General features: G+C 42.3%; 1 protein-coding gene across 2 annotated transcripts in view; it reads left to right on the top strand.

The window, feature by feature from the left end:
* Nucleotides 1-14,892, top strand: part of LOC137355735 (proto-oncogene vav-like) — a 96,564-nt gene that overhangs the window by 63,397 nt on the left and 18,275 nt on the right. For both annotated transcript variants that reach the window (XM_068021208.1, XM_068021209.1), the window contains exons 8-19: nucleotides 488-591; nucleotides 2,962-3,061; nucleotides 3,949-4,044; nucleotides 4,842-4,910; nucleotides 5,009-5,095; nucleotides 6,088-6,173; nucleotides 9,012-9,144; nucleotides 10,053-10,162; nucleotides 11,374-11,475; nucleotides 12,781-12,872; nucleotides 13,474-13,499; nucleotides 13,971-14,013. In XM_068021208.1, coding sequence (XP_067877309.1) covers nucleotides 488-591; nucleotides 2,962-3,061; nucleotides 3,949-4,044; nucleotides 4,842-4,910; nucleotides 5,009-5,095; nucleotides 6,088-6,173; nucleotides 9,012-9,144; nucleotides 10,053-10,162; nucleotides 11,374-11,475; nucleotides 12,781-12,872; nucleotides 13,474-13,499; nucleotides 13,971-14,013 — 1,048 coding nt within the window. The remainder of the gene's footprint in view (nucleotides 1-487; nucleotides 592-2,961; nucleotides 3,062-3,948; nucleotides 4,045-4,841; nucleotides 4,911-5,008; nucleotides 5,096-6,087; nucleotides 6,174-9,011; nucleotides 9,145-10,052; nucleotides 10,163-11,373; nucleotides 11,476-12,780; nucleotides 12,873-13,473; nucleotides 13,500-13,970; nucleotides 14,014-14,892) is intronic.

Here is a 14,892-nt window from a genome sequence, read left to right as displayed (position 1 = left end):
AATTTCACCCAGTTACATCTGAAGCAGTAACTTACATGGCTGAGGACCAGACTGAACTCGTGAGTTGTATCAAAATGGATAGGAGGCATGTTCATCCCAAGGCAAGCACCTCAATTGCACCTGGGTCAATTGTGGGATGGAGGGGAAGAAAGAGCAAAGGAAGGGTATCCTCTGCAGGGCAGCAGGAGGGGAAAAAAGTAGTAATGTGTTACCTTCACAAGTGGTAATCGAACAGCCTTGGGAGCTTCATAGTAGTCGATGGAGACTTCATTCTATTGGCTTGGGTTGGATCGGAACTGAGGTCCTAAAAGTTCATATTGTCAGTCAAGAGCCTCATCCAAGTCCTGCATTTATCAGGATATTGAGGGCAAGCTGCCTTTGTCTCCCTGACCCCTTCTCTCCAGTATTCCTCATTTATCTGTGTAGTCTACATGTGCAATAAGCACACTGCAGTCGCATTGCTTTATACCCTGTGTCGCTTCCACAGGAACTACTGAATGTGCACAGAAGTTTACTAGAAGAAATCCAAACCTCTATCAAAATTAACAACGCCCAGAACCTCTATGAAATCTTCAATAATTACAAGAAAAGGTGAGTGTGTGGCTGCCTCGCTATATTCAGATGAATTCCTTTGTTCTTTCCACATGAAGGTTTATTGTTGTTAGTCAACTGAATTCAAGGTACTTGGTCATTTCCATTGAAAGGGCTCCTCATACATTTAATTTCTCCTTTAAGTCTTCTGGTTTCTTTTTCTGTCCTTCTCGTTTCCCCCCTTGTCTTCTGAAGGGTTTTCATTTAGGCTAAGTTATGTTCCAGATATACAGCCTGGTACCTCATCCCATTCTTCATATGTGAGCCTAGACTTTGAGTGTCAGCAGGCTGTTTAATCCTCTCGGAGTCACCGATCAGCTCAAAATATTCCTGACACAATGTCTACACATGCACAGCAGAGGAAATCTTGATTAGTTTTCCCTTCTTTATATACAGGGAAACTCAGAGCAGCCAACGGTAAAGACCGCGGATGAAACTGGAATCATCCCAGTCTACATGGCTCAGTAACACATTGGGCAAGTGAATACCAAATGTACTATAGATGAGGGAGCTGGAAGAAGGGAGAGTTAATGACTTAAGATTCAATGGGAGGATGTAATAATAGGAAAAATGTTTATGCTCTACCCTGCAATAGAAACGTTCAAGAAGAATTGGCAAAAGAACCAGGGAGAAGATAGGGAGCTTTTTTTTTTACTCAGTGAGTTGTTATGATCTGGATTGCGCTGCAGATTCAATAGTAACTTTCAAAAAGGAATTGGATAAATAGTTGAAGGGAAAAATTTGCAGGGCTGTGGGGAAAGAGCAGGGTAGTGCGACTAATTGGATAGCTCGTTCAAAGAGCCAACACAGACACAATGGGCCGAATGGCCTCCTTGTGTGCTGGAAGATTCTATGAACGTACAATTACTGTGAAGAAGCCCCCATTGACAGAATCAAAAGAGGCTTACTAAACTGAAACCTAGCAGATTCAATTCAAATTGTCGCTGTCATGAATAACTACATCTGGAGTCAATGTAGGGAAGGCATTGAGTTATGAGGAAAGAGCTGCAGAACCTGGGCTGTTCAGTCTTCAAATGGAGGGCACGTAATAGAAGCCAATAAGCTGGTAAACATAGGAAAGGTAAATCCAGAAGTAGAAGAGTAAGGAAGTTCCCACTGGTGTCCTGGCCAATTTTATTCCTCAAACAACATCTAAACACATATTATGTAGTCATTATCGCATTGATGTTTGTGGGAGCTTGCTGTGTTGGGCTGTCACATTTCCTACATTACAATAGTGACTACACTTCAAAATTACTTCATTGGGTGCAAAGCACTTTGGAACATCCTGACATCATGAAAGGTACGATCTAAACAAAAGCCTTTTTTTAAACCTGGACAATCAAACAAGGAGATCACAGGTTGAAAACTGGTGAAAGCCAATCTTAACAGCAGATCGGGAGGTCTTTCATGCAAAGAGCAATCAGGACTCAGAATGGATTTACAGAGCAGCACAGTGCAGGTAAAAACCTCGGGACTATTAAGAGACAGTTGTGATGCTGGGACTGTAGACTTGGGTTAAATGAATGAGCTACATTGGGCCAAATAGACTCCCTCTTTGTTTACCTTGCGATGTTGAGACTAATTCAAAAATATCATAGCTGATCCCATTTTTTAATGGTGCAGCTGAGTGAGGTTTCTGTCTTATCAGAATCAATTACAAAACAATAGCCCTTTAACCAATAGAGCCCCTTTAAGCAATGGTTCAAATTACCTTAGCTGCTGGTGGCTCCTTTATTCAACAACAACTTACATTTATATAGCACCTTTAAAATAATAACGCATCCCAAAGTGCTTCACAGGAACATTTCAAAACAATATTTGACACCAAGCTGCCTAAGGAGATATTGAGTCAGATGACAAAAGGCTTGGTCAAAGAGGTAGGTTATAAGGAGTGTCTTGAAGGATGAAAGCAAGGTAGAGAGGCGGTGAGGTGTAGGGAGGGTATTCCAAGAGAATTCAGGTGCTTCCTGTTATGTATTCGCAGGTTTTCTATATATTTAATATATATGATTTATCTCAGAGCAATGCAGAGATGATACTAGCTCTAAGGCAACAACTAGTTTATTTACAGTACTTTAAAATATCTCAGCACTTACAAGATTTCAGTACAATTTCTTTCAGAACACAGTCTCTGTTTTTAGATTCAGTTTCAAACTCTAGGCTTAAGCAATTAAGCAAAGTGAACACTGTTCAGTGAACAGACTAAGAAAATCAAACACAGATCAATCAAACCATTGACCACTACACTCCCACCTTCTATCTCTGACAGCAGTGACTTGTGGAGAAATGGCCAATGATTGGCAGTGACCAAGGTGTGGTGGGCCCAGGGCTCACTAAAAGTCTTCCTTTGTCTTTTGTTTCCCAAAGGTTGTTACTGTATGGAAGGTACTGTAGTCAGGTGGAGGCAGCCACGAAACACCTGGACAAGGTCGCTAGCCTAAGGGAAGATGTTCGGATGAAGCTGGAGGTAGGAGCCTTTTGAAGTGGCTGTACTGCATCCACAATATTTTCCCAAAGTTGCCTTCCTGTTTCAGCTGCTGACTGACCTTCGGTGTGTTTCCGGAATTTCCAGAATTCCAGCGTTAATAACTTGGGGACTCTCCAGTTTGCAAAACACCTTCAAAAGCTGAAGCAAGATGAACTCCTACAAGTGCACAGCAATCAGAAGTAGCTCTAAAATTGTCCAGCCATAGCTTAGGACGAGATTGGCCTTTTTCTTTAAGCTTTTCTGGCTTTGCATCATTGCTTGCATCTTTGAACTAGGCGTTTATTTGGTTTCATTTGTTTGGTTTCAACTTTACTCCTGACTCCCACCACTCAAAATACTTTACCTGCAATAGGCCATTCTCCTTGCCACCATGGACAGCAGCGGTCTCCTCCCGCAACACCGCAAGGAACACAACCAATTTCAAACTTTGCCGCCAACAGGGAGCGCAGGTACCACTTGAAGAAGCCCTGCCAACACATTTCTGCTCCTGCCATGGAAACTCTGACCTCCACGCTCTACGCACATTGCATCGGAGGGTTGCACTCAGTGAGGGCACCATGAAATTCCAAGATGGTCTATGCTAGAGATTTACAAATAGTTAAGAAACTGGCTTTACTTGAGGTATGTTAGGAGGGGTGGGGTTTCCATTGGTGAGAATGCTCTATTAGAAGGGATTAGATAGGATTGTATTTTGTAAGAAGGGGTCCCATTGATGAGATAGTATTCTGTAAGAGAATGTATCTCAATGATCAGCCTCGCTTTGTACTTTCCATAAAACCACATCATGCTCTTATTCAAGCAGCAAAAACAAAGTCTATCAAACCTTTATGATTGCAGAGTGTACTTACCGGGTGTTCTTTTTTCAGGAATGCTCCAACAGAGCAAACAATGGAAGATTCACCCTACGAGATCTCTTGATGGTGCCCATGCAGAGAGTCCTCAAGTATCACCTTCTTCTTCAGGTAAAGAATTGCAAGGAGCCAAACTAGAAATATTGGAAATATTTCACAACTCAGTTATGGAAATATTTCTTATTGCCACTATTGACTGCAGAGGTTCACAGTTCTGGCTCATAAGCAATCTCTCTTCTCTTCAATTATTAGCTCTCTGTGGATCTCAAGGGGATAAAATTGTTCTTTGTCAGTAGCGCTAAACGGGATCATTGTGATCCGGCAGGCTGTTTCATACCATGCTCGATTTCTCTTACATTGATGTCATTAGATACCAGGAAGGTCACAGGTTCAATCTGCATCTGCTGATCTCAGCCAATGAGTTGGTAGGGTTGCAGCAAATTATGACCAGTGCCTCTGGGCTAGAGAGGGGAAATGCAACCAGGCTTCCTACTTCTGATTTTTTTACTGAAAGATGTGGACATTATAAGAGGTTTACAGTGCTCATTGTGCCTAGGTTCATAGATGAAAAATGATCACGCGGACTATGCTCCTACTATACCTAGAATCCCAAGATGAGTCAATATCTTCAGGGAGTGGAGAGAAACCTTCAAAAAATAATTATTGGGAATTGGGCACTGTTAGCCAGTCTTGGATTTATTTTCCATTCCTAATAGCCCTTGAGAAGGTGGTCCATGAAATGCTGCCACAGTGCTGTTAGGTAGGGAGTTCCAGGATTTTGACCCAGCAATTATGAAGGAACGGCGATATATTTCCAAATTGGACTGGTGTGTGTGATCCGGAGGAGAAACATTAACAGCCATATATTAATGATCATGTTCTCATGACCCACTGATGTGTTTCTACAGGAATTAGTTAAGCACACCACTGACCCAAAGGAAAAGGACAACTTGCGAATGGCCTTGGATTCCATGAGGGTGAGTGAAAGTTGCCTTGTGGCTTTATATGTAATACCGCGAGAATTTAAGTATGGGAACATGATTATATCTATCTTAATTGTTTCCTTTTTCTTTAGGATTTGGCCCAATGTGTAAATGAAGTGAAAAGAGATAGTGAAACTCTCAAACAGATCACAAGCTTCCAATTATCAATAGAGAATTTGGTGAGTCAGGAGTCAATAAAACTGCATGAAGTGTCAAACAGTGTTCAACCAGTTGTTGTATAAGATTTAACAGAGAGAGTGAGAAAAAGAGAGAGAGAATAATTAGAGACATTCACCAATCACACACTGCCAGCATAGAGGCATGTCTCAAAAGGCTCACTGGAGCACGTTCTACGATGCGTACTCCTACTGAGCTCGCTCAACACCGGAAGTCAAGGATCCCTAAAGTACCTCATAAGCAATCTTATTAAAAGGGTGCAGAGCTATGGGTGAAGAGCAGGACTAATTGGTTAGCTCTTTCAAACAGCTAGCACAAGCACAATGGGTTGAATGGCCTCTTTCTGTGCTGGATGATTATTTATGGTTTCCCAGATGGACTTAGGATGTCGGCTCCCCATATGGCTTAGTGCCTGAACACACTGCCTTCTGAGGCATTGAGTCAGCCACACCCCGGTTTGATCCCATATCCAACGACCATCTTCAATTTTGTTGCCTAGTCCAGCAAAATAATTGTTAAAATACAAAAGTGAGTCAATATACATTCTCCCTGCACATTTACGTGTGGTTTTTGCAGAAGGCGAGGGCAGTTATTGATAAAGCTACAGATGGGAATGTTTACTAACTAATACAGATAAGGAAGGGGGTCAGGCACAACCTCCATACCTGTATCAAATTAGCTGATCTCACTCACGTACGGATAGGGATTCTCTAATTGGACGAAGCAGCCCCTGGCTGGGGCTTGGAGTAGTCAACCATTCAACTGGGATCATCAGACTCTTGCTAGGGAGTGGGGCAGTCCACTGTGCAGCTGGCATCACCAACCCCTACCCAGTGGAACAGTCCACCGTGCAATTGGAAACAGCAGCCTCGAGCAAGAGAGTAGGCCAAACAGCCAGCATATAGAAGAGATATCTCCTCACTTGAGAAATTACATTTCATCTAAATGAGACATCAGTCTATCATTCAGTATTAACTACTTTGTTACATCCTAGAACCAATCGTTAGCTAATTATGGACGACCCAAGATAGATGGAGAGCTACGCTTAACGACTGTGGACAAACGCTCCAAACAGGAAAGGTAAATGGATGTCCTCTCTGATGATACAGTCAAAGAATGTAGAATGTTCTGGATGATTTTGCCCACCTCAGTCACCCACTGGCTGGATTCTGCAACCTGTCGGGCACAATGCAGCCAGTTGATAGAAAACAGGGTGCAAAGAACTCACTTATAGTTTTTCAGCCCTGGCTTGGTGGGTCACCAACCTTAGAATTCAGTACTACAACCAACATTTTTCTCCTTGTTCATCGTTAAATTATCTTATAATTGAACAACAACAGTGTGCTATTATATAGTGCCTTTCACTGAGACGCAAGGATAAAATGTCGCCAAACCAAAAGCATGGTCAAAGAGGTTGGTTTTAAGGAGGGAGTTGAACATAAGAAGATAAGAAATAGGAGCAGGAGTAGGCCATTCAGCTCCTCGAGCCTGCTCCGCCATTCACTACGATCATGGCTGATCATCTACCTTAACTCCACCTTCCCACCCTATCTCTTGATTCCCTTAGTGTCCAAAAACCTACTGATTTCAGTCTTGAATATACTCAATGACTGAGCATCTACAGCTCTCTGGGTTAGAGAATTCCAAAGATTCATAAGGAGTAGAGAGAGATAGAGAAGTTTATGGAGGGAATTCAAGAGCATAGGTCCTAGTTGACTGAAGGCATGGCTGGGGCAAGCAACCAATAAATTAACTCCCAATATCACACCTGATCCAGAACCATGGACCAGGTTAGCAGCAGAAAGCTTTAAGCTTTTTTGAATGGTATGAATTAATTCTTAGTAACACAGGGGATAGTGCGCTGCAGTTCTAGAATTAGTAAGGAACATGATAGGGGTTTGGAAGGGCAGGCTCGATGGGGGCAATGATCTCCTGCCCAAAACATTACAATATCATAAAGTTGGAAGTTAGTATTATTGCTATCCTCTGTGGCAACCAGTAGAAAACGGTAAACACAAAGGAAAAAAATGGCAAGCTTAATATTATAATAAAGAATAACATGGGCCTTGATTTTAACCTCAACCCTGACATGCAGCAAAGAGTCAGGCGAGGGATTAAAATCTTGAAATCGAAGTTCTCAGTTCCTTTGTGTTTCTGGCTGCCATAATATTCAGGCTATTGATGAGGGTTCCACTAACAGCAGGTGGGGCTTATTATAGATACAAATATTATCAAGCCAGAGGACATCTCACATTGTCGGGATGAGCCAACCAGACAGAAGAAGCCAAGGTAAGTCTTCAAACATATCCTTGGGTTTGACCTCCTTGTAGCCAGGATGAGCAGGAGTGCTTCCCACCAAGCCCCTCATCTAGTGCTTGGGCCACCCCCCCAATTGTGAGGGAATCCCTAGCCCCAACTGCCCTGGAACTACTCCTCCCACTGTGCCGGGGACTGTTCCCATGGGCTGCGGATATCTGTCACCAAGTTTCAGCTCCCGCCCACTGGCCCAGAAGTGAATCTGCCCCCGGAGCCAGGCAGGAATCTGGCGACTTTTATTTAAAAGAGGCTCTGCCATAAAGAATAAACTGGTGCACGTCCATAGATACATCAGAATGAATTAGCTCCTTTTGAAAAAGAGCTGGATAAATACCTGTTTGGGAATGGGACAGAGTTGAGGTGATCACATTTTCTATGGGTCAGATTGTGTGTACCAAAGCTGAATAATGGAGTTAGGAGGATGATTGAAGATTGTGACGTTTTGGTTGGTTAACTTTGGGAATCAATTAGACTTTTCCTCACTATGGGCAGAAGGCTAAAAAGGGTTAAATTATCAGGACTGGTTGTAAAGACTAGGCTTGTATTCCCTTGAGTATAGAAGGTTAAGGGGTGATCTAATGAATTGGGCATAGGATAGCACAATAGTTATGTTGCTTGTCTAGTAGTTCAGGGAACTGGATTAATAATATGGAGACATGAGTTCAAATCCCACCCTGGTAGCTGGGGAAGTCAAATTCAATTAATTAAATAAATCTGAAATTAAAAAGCTACTATCAGTCAGGGTGACCATGAAACTACTGGATTGTTGTAAACACTCATCTTGTTTGCTAATACCCTTTATGGGGGGAAATCTGGCCTACACGTGACTCCAGACCCACAGCAATGTGGCTAACTCTTGACCACCCTCTAAAATGGCCTAGCAAGCCACTCAGTTGTATTCAAGAAGGCAGCTCACCACCACCTTCTAAAGGGCAAATAGGGATGGGCAATAAATGTTGGTCTTGCCAGAAACATTCATGTTCTGTGAGTGAATGAATTAAAAACAAAAGATGATTGGGTAGATAGAGAGAAACTATTTCCTTTGGCAGGATGAGTGCAGAACAAAGGGGGCAGAACCTTAAACTTAGAGCAAGGCTGTTCAGGGGTGATGTCTGGAAGCACTTCTTTACAGGGTAGTGGAAATCTGGAACTCTCTCCCTCAAAAAGCTGTTGAGGTTGTGAGTCGATTGATAGATTTATGCTTGGTAAGGGTGTCAAGACATATGGAACCAAGGTGGGACGGTGAAGATACAGATCAGTCATGATCTAATTGAATGGTGGTACAGGCTCCTCATCCTGTTCCTATGATCATAGATACAAAAACAATATGCATTTATATAGCACCTTTATTGAAGAAAGGTTTCCTAAGGTGCTTCACAAGCATATGGAAGGGTTAGCTGGTTGGGGCTGAATGGCCTTTTGTTTCATTCCATTCTTTATTATATTGTAATATACCGCAGTCTATGTACTGCCCTGCATTAAATATACTGATGTTAATTGTATGTTAACTATAAGATATCAATACTATTGTACGTTGAGAGTAGCTGCTTTGACAGTGTATGCTGTACAGCCACTAATGGTGCTGTATTGTTTTGTAAACAGATATGTATTCTTATTCGATAAAGCTGTTATTATCTGCAAACGCAAAGGAGAGAACTATGAAATGAAAGAAATAATTGACCTGCAGTATTACCAGATAAAGGACGACCCAACGGGAAGCAGAGAAGCCAAAAAGGTGCAAGCATGCATATAAATTCTCAGAAACTATGCTCTTCCTGTCCACTGATCTTTCACCCTTCTCACTGTAACCCTGGAATAGCACCAATGTTCTTCCAATTCTATGGCACTGGCAGTGTGGTAAACCTGGCAACTCCATGTGTGGTATTTGTTATACTCCAGAAAACTAGTTGGTGAAGGATAGAAGTGGAGCCAATCTTTACATACTTTTATAGGCATTTATTTACAGAGTTACAGATTGCAAACATGCATCTCCTAACCCAACAGCCACAGTTTCTGTTTGTTCCTATTTATCGCACAAATGAATCCCCAGTTAATGCCCACCATATATATATTATATATATAGATATATATACACACAAATAAACACAATTAATATACAATTTACAGCACTGTATGGCAAAACTCCCAAAAAACAGTTTCTTCAGTGTTCCCACCCTGGAGGTCTGTGGATTCTCAGTCATTGCATATATTGAAGACTGAGATGGATATATTTTTGGACTCTAAGGGAATCAATGGATATGGGGATTGGACAGGGAAAGTGGAGTAGAGGGAGAAGATCAGCCATGATTGTATTGAATGATGGAGCAGGCTCAAGAGCAGTGTAACCTGCTCCTGCTCCTAGTTCTTATTTTCTTCATAACTGAGCCCTGTTTCAGTGCACTGTTTGAAGAAAGACAGGGAATTATCCCATCATCCTGGCCAACATTCCTCCCTCATCCAATGCCACCAAAAAGTAACCACCAATAATCTCACTACACGCTGGACAGAGAATTTGGCCACCAAATTAGTTTACAGAATAGCAGTCGTTGCACTCTGAAACAATTCCTTGCAACTCTTTGATATGATAGAGCTCTCTGTAAGTGTGAGAAGTACTAATATTCTGCTTTCTCTGCTTCTTCCTAGTGGAGCCACATGTTCCTTCTAATTGAGGGTCATGGACAACATGGCTATGAGCTCTTCTTCAAGACCAGGGAGCTGAAAAAAAAATGGCTGGAACAGTTTGAAATGGCCTTGTAAGTTTAACCTCGAGGTGCATAATTAGCGAGATGCGGCAACAATTCCCTCTTGGAGTACTGTGTCATATCTGATGTGTTGCAAGGAGGGGTAGTCACTGACTGCCATGCAACATCTCAATAACTGTGCCAAAATCAAGCAAGAGGGCTGGAATACAAAGGGGAGGAAGTTATACTTCAGTAGTATGGGACAATGGGCCATCTGGACTTCTGCCTGGGTTCAGTCTTGGGACAATGGGCCATCTGGACTTCTGCCTGGGTTCAGTCTGGGTACTGCACCTCAGGAAGGATATATTGACCTTGTTCAGTGCAGATTCACCAGAATGATATAAGGCGTAGAGAGCTAAATTATGAGGACAGGTTTCATGAAGTTGACTGGAAATCCCTTGAGTGTAGAAGATTGAGTGAGGAGGATTTGATAGGGTAGATACTTTGTAACTATTTCCTCTTGTGGGAGAATTGTGAACAAGGGGACACATTCGTAAGGTTAGAGCCAGGCCATTGAAAGCTGAATCAACAAGCACGGTTACCTCACACGAAGGGTAGGAGAAATTTGGAATTCTGTTCCAAGATGCTGTGGGTGCTCGGGGACAATTAGAACTTTCAAGACTGACATTGATAGAATTTTAGTGAATGAGGATAGCGAGGGATAAAGAGCAATGGCAGATAAGTAAAGTTAAGATTCAATATAGCCATGAAGGCAGAACAGGTTTGAGGGGCTGAATAGCCATATCCTGTTCCTTAATGTTACTTAGGTTGTCGGTATGCAGAAGAAAGCCAAGGTTTCTTCAAACCTTGATCAAAGAGGTAGACATTAAAGGAGTGTCTTAAAGGAGAAAAGAGAAGTAGAGAAGCAAAGAGGTTTAGGGAGGAATGCCAGAGCTTAGATGGAAATTTTAATCACGTCGCTATTGATGGCCGTGCCTTCAGTTGCCTAGGCCCTAAACTGTGGAATTTTTCTCCCTAAACTCCTCCACCTCTCCCCCTTCTTTTAAGACGTTTCTTAAAACATACCTCTTTGACCAACCTTTCGGTCGTCTTCCCTAATTTTGCTTTACGTGTCGAGTTTTTCTTTATAATGCACCTGCATTATAACATTTTAACAGGTTAAAGGTGCTATATAAATATTAAGTTGTTGTTGTTGTAGATTAAAATTGGAAGGATTCCACTACAGTTTTGAGTTTCCCTCCTAATTGTGAACTGTCTCTTAGGTCGAATATCTTCCCAGACAACGGAAACTCGAGTAACCATGATTTTCAGATGTATTCGTTTGCGGAGTCTGCAACGTGCAAGGCCTGCCAGATGTTGCTTAGGTACAGTTTCTGTTCTTTGGCGACACATGCTATCATCTGCTGCAGTAACAGGCAGTCACTCAAGAGCTGCCTCAATTCAAAATTCCTCTTCATTTTCCTCATGGACACAGATCTTTCACTCCTACCTTCCTGGGGTTTGCTATCGAGCTGTGGGTATTGGAGTACATGCTCCTTCAACTATGAGCCACCACCTCCCAGCAGGAGTCACTGGGTAGTGATTGGGAGCAAGGGGGGGGGGGGCGTGTATTTTCTCCTCGAGCAGTTGGGGAGGGTCAATGATCTAGCAATTTTCATTTTGATTTCTGACCTCTGGGCTGTGCCTTAGATGCATCGGTGCAGTTTATTTCAGAATACGGCACAGCAGTGGCCTTGGATTGCACAGTTTGTCTTTAATGCCATGGAAACAATGATTATTGCACGCATTTCATAACAATATCAACACAGTAGGTGCGATTTGTTTTAAAGAAAGATGTGATTTCTTTAAAAAGGGAACTAAGATGTTTGTGTACCCAATGGCTCTGGTGAATCCTGAAATACTCATATGGTGCAAATGTTTATATTACAATCACAGGGGAAAAAAATTTAAAAATCAACATAATGTAAATACCATTGAGAAAATTGTGGGTTTGAATCACTGAACTTGTGAATTGAGCCTGATTCCTGCAGATGGTGCTACAGGAGATGGTGAGAGATATTGCTCAGTCTTGCCACCTGCGGTAACTACAAGTATTACAACGTATTTACAGCACAGAATCAGGCCATTCGGCCCAAATGGTCCGTGCTGGTGTTTATGCTCCACATGAGCATCCTCCCATCCCTCTTCATCTCACCCTACCAGCATGCCTTTCCATTTCATTCACCCTCATGTTATCTAGTTTGCCCTTGATGCCTCAACTACTCCATATGGTAACCAATCTCTGGGTAAAGAAGTTCCTCCTGAATTCCCTATTGGATTTATTAGTGACTATCTTATAATTATGGCCCCTGGTTCTGGTCTCTCATGCGAGTGGAAACATCTCCTTTATGTCAACCATTACAAACTCTTTCATAATTTTAAAGACCTTTATCAGGTCACCTCAGTCTCCTTTTTACAGAAGAGAGCCCCAGTCTGTGTAATCTTTCCTGTTATGGTATCATTCTAGGTAATCTTTTTGTACTTGCTCCAGTACCTCTATATCTTTTTTATAATATGCAGAGCAAAACTATTTACGGTACTCCAAGCATGGTCTAATTAAGGTCCTATACAAGTTTACCATCACACCTGTCCAAAATCACTTAATGTCATTCTGTTCTGTCGCTCAACAGGGGCACCTTCTTCCAGGGTTATCGCTGTAGCAAGTGCAAGTCTGCAGCCCACAAGGAATGTTTAGGAAGGGTAGCTCCATGTGGCAGGCAAGGTAAGACTTATCCTGTATTACAAACACTGGCACAATCCTGTGCAGATCATCTCATTAGTATAGCGTTCAAAGGCTTAGCCAGTCTCGTCGCACTTGGACCTATTCAGGAGACCTGTGATAATGAGTGTGCTGATGGAGAGACAGTGAACAGTCCATTAATATTGTCAGACTTGCAGACTGGCTGATGCCCACTTCCATCATCTTGTGTCAGCCGTGAGCAGCACTCTTGCCTCTGAGTTAGTAGGTTGTGTGTTCAAGACCCACTCCAGAGACTAAAGCATGACATCTATACTACTGATACTCCAGTGCAAGACTGAGGGAGTGCTGCACTGTTAGAGGTGCTGCCTTTTGAATGACATTAAACCAAGGCCCTGTCTGCCCTCTCAGCTGGATGTAAAAGATCCCATGGCACTATTTTGAAGAGAAGGGGAGTTCTCCCCAGTGCCCTGGCCAATATTCATCCCTCAACCAACCATTAAGAGAAAAGATTATCTGGTTTGTAGAATGCTCACTGAGTGAAACCTGAATAATGGTCAGTGGTACTAGAGGCCGTCTGTTCCCTCTTCCTGTTTTAAATCTTATACATGTCATTTATTTACAGATAGTGGATCATCAACTTTGACCAAGGTACTTGTGAATTTCTAACCTACCCTTTGCTACTTCTAAAACCACATTATGTCTTTTACTATAACTATCATAAAGCCCTCAAAAACCTGGTGAAATTAAACAGATTATCTGGTCATTTAAGAGGAGAGCACCAGTAAATAGGGGAAGCTCCAGTAAATAGGAGAATTGGGGGAGGCGCCAGTAAATAGGGGAATTGGGGGAGGCTCCAGTAAATAGGAGAATTGGGTGAAGCTCCAGTAAATAGGGGAATTGGGGGAGGCCTAGAGTAAAAAGGAGAATTGGGGGAGGGCTCCAGTAAATAGGGGAATTGGGGGAGGGCTCCAGTAAATAGAAGATTGGCGTTGCGTGGAGAAACTATGAAATAAATTGTGTGATACTGATGAAGGGAGCCATTAAACCCTTCCTGTGTTACTGATAATGTTAGACTTGTCACTTCCTAATAAATCAAAAGCAAAATGTTCTCCTCTGCAGAGTAAAAGCAACAGAATTCCCCCAAGCCGAGCACTCAAAACAGGTAAGCACCTTGTTCGGTTTAAGCTGCGTTCATGCATTATGCGATTAGAGTAAAATTTTTATTGTGTGAATTAGATTAAATCTCTAAGTGGATGGACAGGGGCAGCTGAAATTAAGTGTAAGGTAATTATATGTTTGAAGAAAACTGGCAGATGCACCATCTGAATGGCGATAAGCTAGCTAGGGTTGCTGAGGAAAGAGGCAACGAGTTTTTGTAGGCCAGATACTGAACGTGTCCAGTCACTGGGAACAGTAAAACAAAGACTTGCATTTATATAGTGCCTTTCACGACCACCGGATGTCTCAAAGCACTTTACAGCTAATGAAGTATTTTTGAAGTGTAGTCACTGTTGTAATGTAGGAATAGTAGTATTAAACAGAGCAGACAGAATGTTGGCCTGTGCTGTGTAATCAGTAAAGTATACGGTGGAGGAAGCCTTGTTACAGCTTGACAGTGCTCTGGTGGGACACACCTTGAGTGTTGCGCCCAGTTTCAGTCATTGAGACTCAAAGGAAGCTTAGGGTTGTCTCCGGTAATTAAAGGTTAATTTCCAGGGTCCTTCTGCAGAGATCCCAGGATAACAATCATAGCAGCATTAAAAAAAAAAGTTTGATCACTTTTGTTTATTAGTTATAAAAATATTGGAGATGGGAAAAGGCTGGTAGACTGACAATCAAGAATCATCCAATCGGGTAACAAAAGTTTGTTAACTTTCCAATTGGCTGTGGGAGGGGGGGGCAAGAAATGATTTTAAAAACTGGGCAACACCATGGGTGATTGAAAATCTCCAGCTCAGTATTATACGGTGGCAGATGAGACAGTTGCTTCACTATCTATGATGCAGCCTTGAGTTGTGGCATTGGCAATCCAATCCTCCAG

This window comes from Heterodontus francisci, chromosome 43, assembly GCF_036365525.1.
Source record: "Heterodontus francisci isolate sHetFra1 chromosome 43, sHetFra1.hap1, whole genome shotgun sequence".
In the NCBI taxonomy this organism is placed as follows: Eukaryota; Metazoa; Chordata; class Chondrichthyes; order Heterodontiformes; family Heterodontidae; genus Heterodontus; species Heterodontus francisci.
The sequence above is the reverse complement of the archived record's forward strand: the minus strand, read 5'-3'. Positions and strand labels throughout refer to the sequence as shown.